Here is a 12,916-nt window from a genome sequence, read left to right as displayed (position 1 = left end):
AGGTTGAGTTGACGGGGGAGTGAGAGATGGTGTGGAGGACGAGGGGATGGTGGAGTGGGGAATGGTTAGGAGGAGATGAGGGGGAGGACTAGGGGACGGGGAAGTGGGGAATGGTTGAGGGGACGCGGGAGTGAGGAATGGTTGGGAATATTGAGGGGACTGGGGAATGGTGGGGAGGACTGGGAGACAGGGAAAGGTTGCTGTGGCTCAACAACACACATGCGTTGCTGAGCCACAGTAACGTGTGGCCAAGTACAGCTAGTAAGGAATAATGTATATTGGATTAATCAGTTCCAAACCACAAAAATAAATACTGTATAGTTATACAATAATTAAATGGAATAAATGCTAACACACTACACTTTACCTGTACTTCAGAGAGTTGATGGCATATGTGGAAACTAGTGAGGCAGAGGAAGAGAGATGTTCTTTGGCAGGGGAGTTCCCTAACATTAAAACTTCTGGAAGTTGTGCTTCTGATGTTCTTTCTCTTTTCTGTCTTTTTCTGTTTCTCTCATTACACTCACTGAATGCTTTCCTTACAAGAAACTTGTCCAAGGATGATTGTTTTTGCCTGTGCATTAAAATGTTTTTAAAGTGAGACATAGCATTGTCATTCAACAGATTTGTAACACAGTTTGTCAAGGTGATAATTTCAAGAAAAGGTTTGCACTTTCCCTCATTTTGCGCACATTTCTTTTAATAGAGAACTAGATTTAGGCATATCAAACTCTGTAACAAGAGGTACTCAGGTACCACTCTCATATTTAGCTATGAGTTCTTTCTTCATCTGTATCGTGATTCTAACCATTTTTCTTTTTGATTGGCTCATATCACAAACTTTCATAGGTGACTTATTTACAATATGAATATAAAAAATATCTAAGAGAAAAGTGTAGTAGGTTGTGCACTGAACAACCACTGCTATGGTGAAACTGATGCATCAGGGATGCGTGTTTACATCTGAATGCCAAGCAAACAGATGAATACCGAACATGAACACAGCATCTGAATACCGAAAAGTGCGAATTATGAGCAGTACAAATACCGAGGCTCATCTGTAAAAAGAAATTATGTAAATATTATGTAATTTGTGTTTGTAAATACAGTACAGTATTGTATTATTACTTTTGTTGTAAATTCTTCTAGCTTAACCAAATATTTTTTTCCACAGGATAACAACCCAGAGGAATGTTCAGTTTGTTTTAACAATTATGATGACAATCAGCTACGGCCTCGCACACTGCTTTGCGGACACACATTCTGCTCCCAATGTATTAACAATGCTATTAAGAATGGGCAGCTGACCTGCCCCAGCTGCCGTGCCCAGCATGCTGCCACAGCTGCTACTCAGTTCCCAATTAATTATGGTATGGAGGCCCTTATCAGAAAACTAAAAGGTATCGAGGTTGTACCAGGAAAACCCATTAAAGCTCCTGCAAGAGGAATCAGCAAGAAGTTACATTCCCTGGTGCAGGAGCAGAAGAGCATCATCAGCAGCCTCATTGCTAGCTGTGAAGAGGTACTGTCCCAGCTGGGGGAGTATCGGGGGCAGCTGGGGGACTGGAAGACTCACCACCTCCAGCTCCAGGACAGACTCTATGCTCTGGTAGTGCAGAACAAGTCAGCAATGGAGCTCTTGGAACTGGAGGATACCAGTGTGGTGGATATGACAACACAAGGAGAGGAAGGAAAGACTCAGCTGCAGGCCATGTTGGGAAGCCTCGACACAGTCAACACAGCGCAGGAAGTATTCATGACCATCAATGAAGTTGACCAATGCAACATGGAGGTAGAAAATTGGCTCCAGAAGTGCCAGGAACTCTTCCCAGATGTCAAGACTGTCCACACCTCAGTGAAGGTACGCTGCTGAAGGTCACATTGTTCTCACCCAACTGAGTGTAGTATTGCCTTTATATAAACATTTTTGACATGGAGACACATCAAGATGAGAGTAGACTTTATATATAGGAAACTTTTTGCTCTAACACCTGAAACATTTTTATTAATAAAGTCAACTGTCATCTTGGTGTTTCTCTACACTGTGGTCAGTGTAGAGAACTTTACTTAGAGCCTGATGCTTCATTATAGTCCAGTTACTTTACTCAGAGTCTGATGTTTCATTGTACTGCAGTTACTTTACTCAAAGCCTAATGTTTCATTATAGTCCAGTTACTTTACTCATAGCCTGATGTTTCATTATAATCCAGTTACTTTACTCAGAGCCTGATGTTTCATTATAGTCCAGTTACTTTACTCAGAGCCTGATGCTTCATTATAGTCCAGGTTCCACATTAACCCTCAAACCGCTAGGGGCCCAAATGGAATTCACACCCACAGGCGCAACAAAAAAAAAAATCCAAAAAAATCTTTCGTCTTACAGAAGTGTTCATTTTTGTTCCCTGATCACGGAAAAAAAAAAATCGTAGGTGGCATATTTTAGCCGCAATAGGGTAGGGAAGTGTGGTAAAAAAGGGGCGTTGGCAGAGCCTTCACCAGACGAGGTCTACTCCGCCCGAGCTGTCAGACGGCAGTTGCCACAAATATATTATTACCTAATTATTTCAATGTCTCTGATTTTTTCTTAGTTTTTTTGCAGTAATATTATTCCATACAGTGAATTGTGGTATATTTATATAATAAAATGTGTGAACCATCGCTGTACTCAAAATTATGGTGTGCATATTAGTGATTCAATTATTATGTTCATAAAAAAATAAACAAATAGTTTTGCTGTTGTTACACTATATACACAGGTTATATATAAGTATCTGCATGTTTTGTTCACCATAACGAACTACTAAGTTGGTCTTGTGAGTCAAAAAGCAACGAGGAGTGACCGCCAAACACCAGCGAGCCACTCGCTGCCACTCCCTCACTCAACACCACCTCACTCGCCCTCATTCTCCTCCCACAATACTGTTTTTGTATTTATTCACTATACACAGACGTTATATATACTTTGGGCACCATACGTATTTACATGTTTTGTTCACCATAACTGTACATCTAAGCTTGTATGGTGAGTAAAGGCACAAAGACGTAGCTACTCATACAGTCAGCTGATCGGCGGCCGCCCTCAAGGCCAGATGCACTAATATTTCTCCTCCAACAATAGTGTTTGTGGTGTTATTACGCTATATACACACATTATATATAAGTATCTACCTGTTTTATTCACCATACCTGTACAAATAAGCTGGTATGGTGCCCAAAGACCATAGTGGCCATCAGTTAACAATATGCCAAGTCGTGCAGACGACGCTCCTCCCTCACCAAAATGGCGGCTCCCAACCTATTCCTCTCGCTGTTACAGAGCACCACTTGGTTTCTGAACCCCTTGGGGACGAGACCCGTCGGTTAACATGTAAGTTCGTATACGAGAAATAGAGGGGAAAAAATAAACTAGAAATGTAAAAAGAAATTTTTCCGAAAAAATTTACGAAAAAAACTCTAGGGAAAAAAATCGACAGGTTCATAGCGTAAATGCGACTGTGTTTTGTTTGTACTCACCAATAAGTGAAGTCCTGATCCGCTTTATAAAAGTCCTTAATTGTTCCTAACTGATTATTAAGACGTCTGGCAAACATCCTCTGGATGTTTCCTGCCAGCCTGCAGGCACATCCTGCCTAAAATATACAATGATGTACTGTACATTTAAGAAACAAATCTGGGTCACAGGTCTGTGGAGTGTGGTTAGGCTTACAGAGTCAGCCGGTCCCTCCCCCACCACCGATACACCTCCCCCTCTCCCCCCACCCCAAACCCATACACACACACACACACACTCAAAGGTCACGTGGTTCATGGTTCACTTCAACACCCATATATCGCTTCCTGCCTGCCTGCCTCCTTCCCAGCCTGCAAGCCTGCCTGCCTGCCTGCCTCCTTCCCAGCCTGCAAGCCTGCCTGCCTGCCTGCCTCCTTCCCAGCCTGCAAGCCTGCCTGCCTGCCTCCTTCCCAGCCTGCAAGCCTGCCTGCCTGCCTGCCTGCCTGCCTCCTTCCCAGCCTGCAAGCCTGCCTGCCTCCTTCCCAGCCTGCAAGCCTGCCTGCCTGCCTGCCTCCTTCCCAGCCTGCAAGCCTGCCTGCCTCCTTCCCAGCCTGCAAGCCTGCCTGCCTCCTTCCCAGCCTGCAAGCCTGCCTGCCTGCCTGCCTCCTTCCCAGCCTGCAAGCCTGCCTGCCTCCTTCCCAGCCTGCCTGCCTGCCTGCCTCCTTCCCAGCCTGCAAGCCTGCCTGCCTCCTTCCCAGCCTGCCTGCCTGCCTGCCTCCTTCCCAGCCTGCAAGCCTGCCTGCCTGCCTGCCTCCTTCCCAGCCTGCCTGCCTGCCTGCCTCCTTCCCAGCCTGCAAGCCTGCCTGTCTGCCTGCCTCCTTCCCAGCCTGCAAGCCTGCCTGCCTGCCTGCCTCCTTCCCAGCCTGCAAGCCTGCCTGCCTCCTTCCCAGCCTGCAAGCCTGCCTGCCTCCTTCCCAGCCTGCAAGCCTGCCTGCCTGCCTCCTTCCCAGCCTGCAAGCCTGCCTGCCTGCCTGCCTCCTTCCCAGCCTGCCTGCCTGCCTGCCTCCTTCCCAGCCTGCCAGCCTGCTTCCTTTCCAGCCAGCCTGCCTCCCTCCCTGCCATCATGCTAACGGGTAGTGTGTGTTAGGCTTATCTTCGGGAATGAGCCGGTCTCGCCCCCACCACCAACAAACCACCCGCCCCCCTACATCCCATCTCTCAAGGTCACGCGGTTCAACCGCGTGACTACCACTCACTCCCTGCTGCGCCTGCCTGCCTGCCTGTGCCTGCCTGCCTGTGCCTGCCAGCCTGCCTTTCCCTCCCTAATTCTCACTACTTCCATCCCTTCCTGCCTACCTCCTAGCATCACTCCCTACCTCCCCCTCCCTCTTAGCATCTCTCCCTACCTCCTAACATCTCTCCCTACCTCCCCCTCCCTCCTAGCATCTCTCTCTCCCCCCCTCTCTCACTGATTCTACCTCCCCCCCTCATTCATACTGCCTCCCACCTAAACTCCATCGTCCATCCACCCACCAGTCAGCCATCACTGATGCAATGCGTGCATTTGGAGCCAACATGGTGCACAGATGTTTCTTGATTGTGCAGATATGTAAAACAAAAGCACAGAATGAACATTCCAGCCTTATGGCAATTCAAAATAATAGGAATAATAGGCCATGAATCTGTGAAGTCACAGCGGGCAAACTGGACCATCTCCCACCCACCACAACAAACCGGCGTGACGCTTGGCGGACCCCTTCCTACCCGAACTTTGTTCGGGTAGCATGACTCCCCAACCCCAATCGGGAAACTGGAAGTTTCGGATAACTAAAGTTCGGAAACCAAGTGGTGCTCTGTATCTCACACTATACACACGTTATATATAAGTATCTACATTTGTGTTCACCATGGCGAACCACTAATCTGGTATAGTGAGTGCAGTCAATAAATGGTGGACATACACAGTCAGAAGACGACACCACAACCCTCCCTCCACAGCCTTACTCCTCCCTCCATGGAGCACAGCGCTAAATATCACCACAATCCTGCTATTTTCAGAATCCTGGTCAGTTTTATCACAGTCAGGGGGCTTCAGTAATACTATCACTGCTAAATAATAGCAGTATCATATATATTATGGCATTTGTAGGCGATGCTGTGGTCACAAGCTGAACAGCGGTGCTGGGAGCTCGTGCTGCGTGCGCCAGCCTTGGTGGCTTGCTCAATACTGACGCTGTAACACCCAAGAATGTTGGCCTGGATTTTTTTTCTAGGGGGCATCTGGCAACTATCGGTCATGGCTGTACTATAGCTGCCCCTATCCCAGGCGGGCGTTTAAATTATAGCGCTAGACACGAAATCATATATAAATGATGTGCGCGGTTTCGGTTTTGTCACTGATATCATATATATATGATATGCGCGGTTTGAGGGTTTATGTTTGGGTTGGTAATGACAGGTGCAGGAGACCATCAGGGAGGCCCTGGAGATGATGACCACAGAGACAGGTGCCACAGCTGACCCCGTACACCTGGGAGACTCAGCCTCCACCATTAATGTTTGTGTTGGTAATGACAGGTGCAGGAGACCATCAGGGAGGCCCTGGAGATGACGACCACGGAGACAGGTGCCACAGCTGACCCCGCACACCTTGGAGACTCAGCCTCCAGCATCATGAATAAAGTTCAGGAAATCACTGGAGAGATCCCCCAGAAGCAATTAACAGTAAGTTTTTTATTTTCTCTCATAGGTCATATCACAAGATATTGAGTTGCGTTTTGAGGAGAGGAAGCCTGTTCTTAGGTTTATTGGGGGTTCCCCAAGGTCAACTACTGACTTTCCTTACCATACAATCTAAAATAGTTGTCTAACTCCTGGATAAATATATTCTGGTAGGTGAACAGGTTCATCAGGTGAAAGGAAACATCGGATCCATTTCTGGCCTGCATGGTGATTGAACCCGTGATCCTCTATTGAACCCGGGATCCTGGCCCCCTCACAGAGGCATAGAGAGCGGGTGACACTCCACCAACCTACCAGGAAAGCATCCAGAAAGACAGCGAACCACAGACCACTGCTGGGTTCCAAGAGACTGAAGCCTTGAAACTGCCAACAAACTCCTAATCAATACCAGCACCAACCCCCTGCCAGTAGAGGGGGGCTGGAGCTACAGGTCCAGCACCAACCCCCCTGCCAGTAGAGGGGGGCTGGAGCTACAGGTCCAGCACCAACCCCCTGCCAGTAGAGGGGGGCTGGAGCTACAGGTCCAGCACCAACCCCCTGCCAGTAGAGGGGGGGGGGGGCTGGAGCTACAGGTCCAGCACCAACCCCCTGCCAGTAAAGGGGGCTGGAGCTAAAGGTTCAGCACCAACCCCTTGCCAGTAGAAGGGGATGGAGCCACAGATTCAGCACAAACCTCCCTGCCATTAGAGGAGGGCTTGAGCTACAGGTCCAGCACTATCTCTCCTGCCAGTAGAGGGGGGGCTGGAGCTACAGGTTCACCACCAACCCCTTGCCAGTAGAGGGGATGGAGCTACAGGTTTAGCACAAACCCTTTGCCAATAGAGAAGGAATGGAGCTACAGGTCCAGCACCAACTCCTATGCCAGTAAAAGGGGGGCTGGAGCTACAGGTCCAGCAACAACGCCCTGCCAGTAGAGGGGGGGGGGAGGCTGGAGCTACAGGTCCAGCACCAACCCACTGCCATTAGAGGAGGGCTGGAGCTACAAGCCCAGCACCAACCCCCTGCCAGTAGAGATGGGTGGGAGCTACAGGTCCAGCACCAACCCCCTGTCAGTAAAGGAGGGCTGGAGCTACAAGCCCAGCACCAACCCCCTGCCAGTAGAGGGGGGCTGAAGCTGCAGGTCCAGCACCAACCCCCTACCAGTAAAGGGTGGCTGGAGCTACAAGCCCAGCACCAACCCCCTGCCAGTAGAGATGGGTGGGAGCTACAGGTCCAGCACCAACCCCCTGTCAGTAAAGGAGGGCTGGAGCTACAAGCCCAGCACCAACCCCCTGCCAGTAGAGGGGGGCTGAAGCTGCAGGTCCAGCACCAACCCCCTGCCAGTAAAGGAGGGATGAAGCTACAGCTAGGTCCAACACCAACCCCCTGCCAGTAGAAAGGGCCTGGAGCTACAGGTTCAGCACCAACCTCTTGTCAGTAGAGGGGGGAGGGTGAAGCTACAGGTTAAGCACCAACCCCCTGTCAGTAGAGGGGGGCTGGAGCTACAGGTCCAGTACCAGCCCCCTGCCATTAGAGGAGGGCTGAAGCTATAGGTCCAGCACCAACCCCCCTGCCACTAGAGGGGGGCTGGAACTACAGGTCCAGCACTAACCCCCCCCCCCCCCACCCAACCAGTAGAGGGGGGCTGGAGCTACAGGCCCAGCACCAACCCCTTGCCATTAGAGAGGGTGGGAGCTACAGGTCCAGCACCAACCCCCTGCCAGTAGAGGGTGGCTGGAGCTACAGGTCCAGCACCAACCCCCTGCCAGTAGAGGGTGGCTGGAGCTACAGGTCCAGCACCAACCCCCTGCCAGTAGAGGGGGGCTGGAGCTACAGGTCCAGCACCAACCCCCTGCCAGGAGAAAGGGGGGCTGAAACTACAGGTCTAGCTACATGTGTTATACCACCAAACAACATTGACCACAGGTGATAATGGGGCTGACACTGTCCACAGGTGATAATGGGGTTGACATTGTCCACAGGTGATAATGGAGCTAACACTGACCACAGGTGATAATGGGGCTGACACTGACCACAGGTGATAATGGGGCTGACACTGACCACAGGTGATAATGGGGCTGACATTGACCACAGGTGATAATGGGGCTGACATTGACCACAGGTGATAATGGGGTTGACACTGTCCACAGGTGATAATGGGGCTGATACTGTCGACAGGTGATAATGGGGCTGACACTGTCCACAAGTGATAATGGGGCTGACACTGTCCACAGGTGATAATAGGGCTGACACTGTCCACAGGTGATAATGGGGCTGACACTGACCACAGGTGATAATGGGGCTGACACTGCCCACAGGTGATAATGGGGCCGACACTGTCCACAGGTGATAATGAGGGGACACTCTACAGGTGATAATGGGGCTGACACTGACCACAGGTGATAATGGGGCTGACACTGTCCACAGGCGATAATGAGGGGACACTCTACAGGTGATAATGGGGCTGACACTGTCCACAGGTGATAATGGGGTTGACACTGTCCACAGGTGATAATGGGGTTGACACTGTCCACAGGTGATAATGGGGCTGACACTGTCCACAGGTGATAATGGGGTTGACATTGTCCACAGGTGATAATGGGGCTGACACTGTCCACAGGTGATAACGGGGCTGACACTGACCACAGGTGATAATGGGGCTGACACTGACCACAGGTGATAATGGGACTGACACTGACCACAGGTGATAATGGGACTGACACTGACCACATGTGATAATGGGGCTGACACTGACCACATTTGATAATGGGGCTGACACTGTCCACAGGTAATAATGGGGCTGACACTGACCACAGGTGATAATGGGGCTGACACTGTCCACAGGTGATAATGGGGCTGACACTGACCACAGGTGATAATGGGACTGACACTGACCACATGTGATAATGGGGCTGACACTGACTACATTTGATAATGGGGCTGACACTGTCCACAGGTAATAATGGGGCTGACACTGACCACAGGTGATAATGGGGCTGACATTGACCACAGGTGATAATGGGGTTGACACTGTCCACAGGTGATAATGGGGCTGATACTGTCGACAGGTGATAATGGGGCTGACACTGACCACATGTGATAATGGGGCTGACACTGTCCACAGGTGATAATGGGGCTGACACTGTCCACAGGTGATAATGGGGCTGACACTGTCCACAGGTGATAATGGGGCTGACACTGTCCACAGGTGATAATGGGGTTGACACTGTCCACAGGTGATAATGGGGGGGACACTGTCTACAGGTGATAATGGGGCTGACACTGTCCACAGGTGATAATGGGGCTGACACTGTCCATAGGTGATAATGGGGCTGACACTAACCACAGGTCATAATGGGGCTGACACTGACCACAGGTGATAATGGGGCTGACACTGTCCACAGGTTGAGGACCTCCGCAGGATGAGGGAGTCCGTCAAGAGGCTGGTGGAGGCTGGTCGTGTGGTGGCCGTCAAGAGGCTGGTGGAGGCTGGCAGGGTGATGGCTGTCCAGGAAGACCAAGATGGCCGCCGCTCCGCCAGGATAACTCTACAAGACGGACAACTGTACCTCCACCCACTCCTGCGTCAGCCCTCGCCTGCCCACGCCCACACCCTCCAGGTCACTTTATTACACCCACTAGTCTTACTGACATTACTGACTTACTGAGTTTTGATAACTAATATGATAACATTTTGTTATACAGTTATTAGCATGCTTTATTTCATTTTCTGTAGGAGAGTGAGGTTGTGGGCGTGCTGGAGCCCTCCTGCACCCTGGCGTTCCTTGACCTCGGGTGGGCGGGGTCAACAAGAGGGCGGGTCACCATCCGGCTGACCCCGGACACTCCGCTGGCCAGACAGTTTGTGTTGTTGTGTACAGGCCAGCGGGGCCACACCTACCGCAACACTAAACTATTGTGGGTGTGTTACAAGGGTGAGCCGGGGGAGTGGGTGAAGGGTGGAGACTACGAGAGTAATGATGGTGAGGGAGGAGCCCCAATGCTACCCGACCTCCAGGGACGGTACCGGAGGTCAGGTCAGGCAGGAGCTGTGCGGGCCTTGGGTGGGCCTAGGGGTCCCAGGTGTGCCCAGTTCATCATCACCACCAGGGACCTCCAGGGTGGTGGCCAGTGGTCACGTGTCTTCGGTGATGTGGTGAGCGGCCTGGATGTGGTGAGGGCAGCAGTCAACCACAGTGACATTACGGAGGTGACTGTGGTGGACTGTGGTGTTGTGCTGCCACTCTAGTTCACTGTACCACCACCATCACTACTGTGGTGTTGTGCTGCCACTCTAGTTCACTGTACCACCACCATCACTACTGTGGTGTTGTGCTGCCACTCTAGTTCACTGTACCACCACCATCACTACTGTGGTGTTGTGCTGCCATTCTAGTTCACTGTACCACCACCATCACTACTGTGGTGTTGTGCTGCCATTCTAGTTCACTGTACCACCACCATCACTACTGTGGTGTTGTGCTGCCATTCTAGTTCACTGTACCACCACCATCACTACTGTGGTGTTGTGCTGCCACTCTAGTTCACTGTACCACCACCATCACTACTGTGGTGTTGTGCTGCCACTCTAGTTCACTGTACCACCACCATCACTACTGTGGTGTTGTGCTGCCATTCTAGTTCACTGTACCACCACCATCACTACTGTGGTGTTGTGCTGCCACTCTAGTTCACTGTACCACCACCATCACTACTGTGGTACTGTGCAGCCACTCTAGTTCACTGTACCATCACCATCACTACTGTGGTGTTGTGCTGCCATTCTAGTTCACTGTTCCACCACCATCACTACTGTGGTGTTGTGCTGCCACTCTAGTTCACTGTACCACCACCATCACTACTGTGGTGTTGTGCTGCCACTCTAGTTCACTGTACCACCACCACCACCATTACTGTGGTGTTGTGCTGCCTCTCTAGTTCACTGTACCACCACCATCACTACTGTGGTGTTGTGCTGCCACTCTAGTTCACTGTACCACCACCATCACCATCACTTCTGCATCATTATGGACTGCATGTTTTGATGACAATGTAACTTAAGGACAGACCTTTATCACTATATCATCATAACTTCACTATCTTTGGTATTTAACACTTTGGTATTTATACTTTGGCATCATATACCTGACAATGACAGCTGTATCACCATCAATGCTATATCTTCCCAGTACTGTAACCTATCATTGCTGTATCACTATAGCTTCACTATCACCTCTATATATCACCATCACCTTAGTGCCCACACTTTGGGTCATATACTGACCATATTAAGTAACAAATTGTTGGTGTCACCATATGAAAGCTGTTGTCACTGTTATGTCACCAACAGCTCACTATCACATAACAATGTCACTGCTACACCAACATCGTTTCTCTTTCTCCGCATTATCACCTCACACTGATAGATTTCCTCCTTACATTCAATGTTATATCACTATCATTGCTACAGTACCACTACCACACCATCACTACTATATCACCACTGTCATATCACCATCACCTCACTACCACTACTATATTACCATCACTTCACTATCACTACTATTTCACTATCACTCGGGTGTGTTGTGATATTACCATACTGGTCCATGGTGTGTTGTGATATTACCATACTGGACCATGGTGTGTTGTGATATTACCATACTGGACCATGGTGTGTTGTGATATTACCATACTGGACCATGGTGTGTTGTGATATTACCATACTGGACCATGGTGTGTTGTGATATTACCATACTGGTCCATGGTGTGTTGTGATATTACCATACTGGTCCATGGTGTGTTGTGATATTACCATTCTGGTCCATGGTGTGTTGTGATATTACCATACTGGTCCATGGTGTGTTGTGATATTACCATACTGGTCCATGGTGTGTTGTGATATTACCATTCTGGTCCATGGTGTGTTGTGATATTACCATACTGGACCATGGTGTGTTGTGATATTACCATACTGGTCCATGATGTGTTGTGATATTACCATACTGGACCATGGTGTGTTGTGATATTACCATACTGGTCCATGATGTGTTGTGATATTACCATACTGGTCCATGGTGTGTTGTGATATTACCATACTGGTCCATGGTGTGTTGTGATATTACCATACTGGTCCATGGTGTGTTGTGATATTACCATTCTGGTCCATGGTGTGTTGTGATATTACCATACTGGTCTATGGTGTGTTGTGATATTACCATTCTGGTCCATGGTGTGTTGTGATATTACCATACTGGACCATGGTGTGTTGTGATATTACCATACTGGACCATGTGTGTTGTGATATTACCATACTGGACCATGGTGTGTTGTGATATTACCATACTGGTCCATGGTGTGTTGTGATATTACCATACTGGTCCATGATGTGTTGTGATATTACCATACTGGTCCATGGTGTGTTGTGATATTACCATACTGGTCCATGGTGTGTTGTGATATTACCATACTGGACCATGGTGTGTTGTGATATTACCATACTGGTCCATGGTGTGTTGTGATATTACCATACTGGACCATGGTGTATTGTGATATTACCATAATGGACCATGGTGTGTTGTGGTATTGCGATACTGGTCCGTGGTGTGTTGTGATATTACCATACTGGTCCATAGTGTGTTGTGATATTACCATACTGGTCCATGGTGTGTTGTGATATTACCATATGGGTGTGAGTTGGTGTTA

At 49.4% G+C, this 12,916-nt stretch overlaps 1 protein-coding gene across 5 annotated transcripts in view; it reads left to right on the top strand.

Annotated features, from left to right (window-relative positions):
• LOC123747665 (E3 ubiquitin-protein ligase TRIM32-like) overlaps window positions 1–12,048 on the top strand; it is a 335,458-nt gene extending 323,410 nt beyond the window's left edge. For 4 of the 5 annotated variants that reach the window (XM_069337358.1, XM_069337357.1, XM_069337361.1 and 1 more), the window contains 4 exons: window positions 1,175–1,861; window positions 6,068–6,214; window positions 9,616–9,831; window positions 9,948–12,048. In XM_069337358.1, the coding sequence (XP_069193459.1) occupies window positions 1,175–1,861; window positions 6,068–6,214; window positions 9,616–9,831; window positions 9,948–10,460 (1,563 nt within the window). In that variant the 3' untranslated portion in view covers window positions 10,461–12,048. The remainder of the gene's footprint in view (window positions 1–1,174; window positions 1,862–6,067; window positions 6,215–9,615; window positions 9,832–9,947) is intronic. The other variant, XM_069337359.1, reaches the window with a different exon arrangement.
• Window positions 12,049–12,916: the final 868 nt, after the last annotated feature.

This window comes from Procambarus clarkii, chromosome 37 (genome assembly GCF_040958095.1).
Source record: "Procambarus clarkii isolate CNS0578487 chromosome 37, FALCON_Pclarkii_2.0, whole genome shotgun sequence".
NCBI classification, from domain to species: Eukaryota; Metazoa; Arthropoda; class Malacostraca; order Decapoda; family Cambaridae; genus Procambarus; species Procambarus clarkii.
This window is presented reverse-complemented; position numbering and strand designations above follow the sequence as displayed.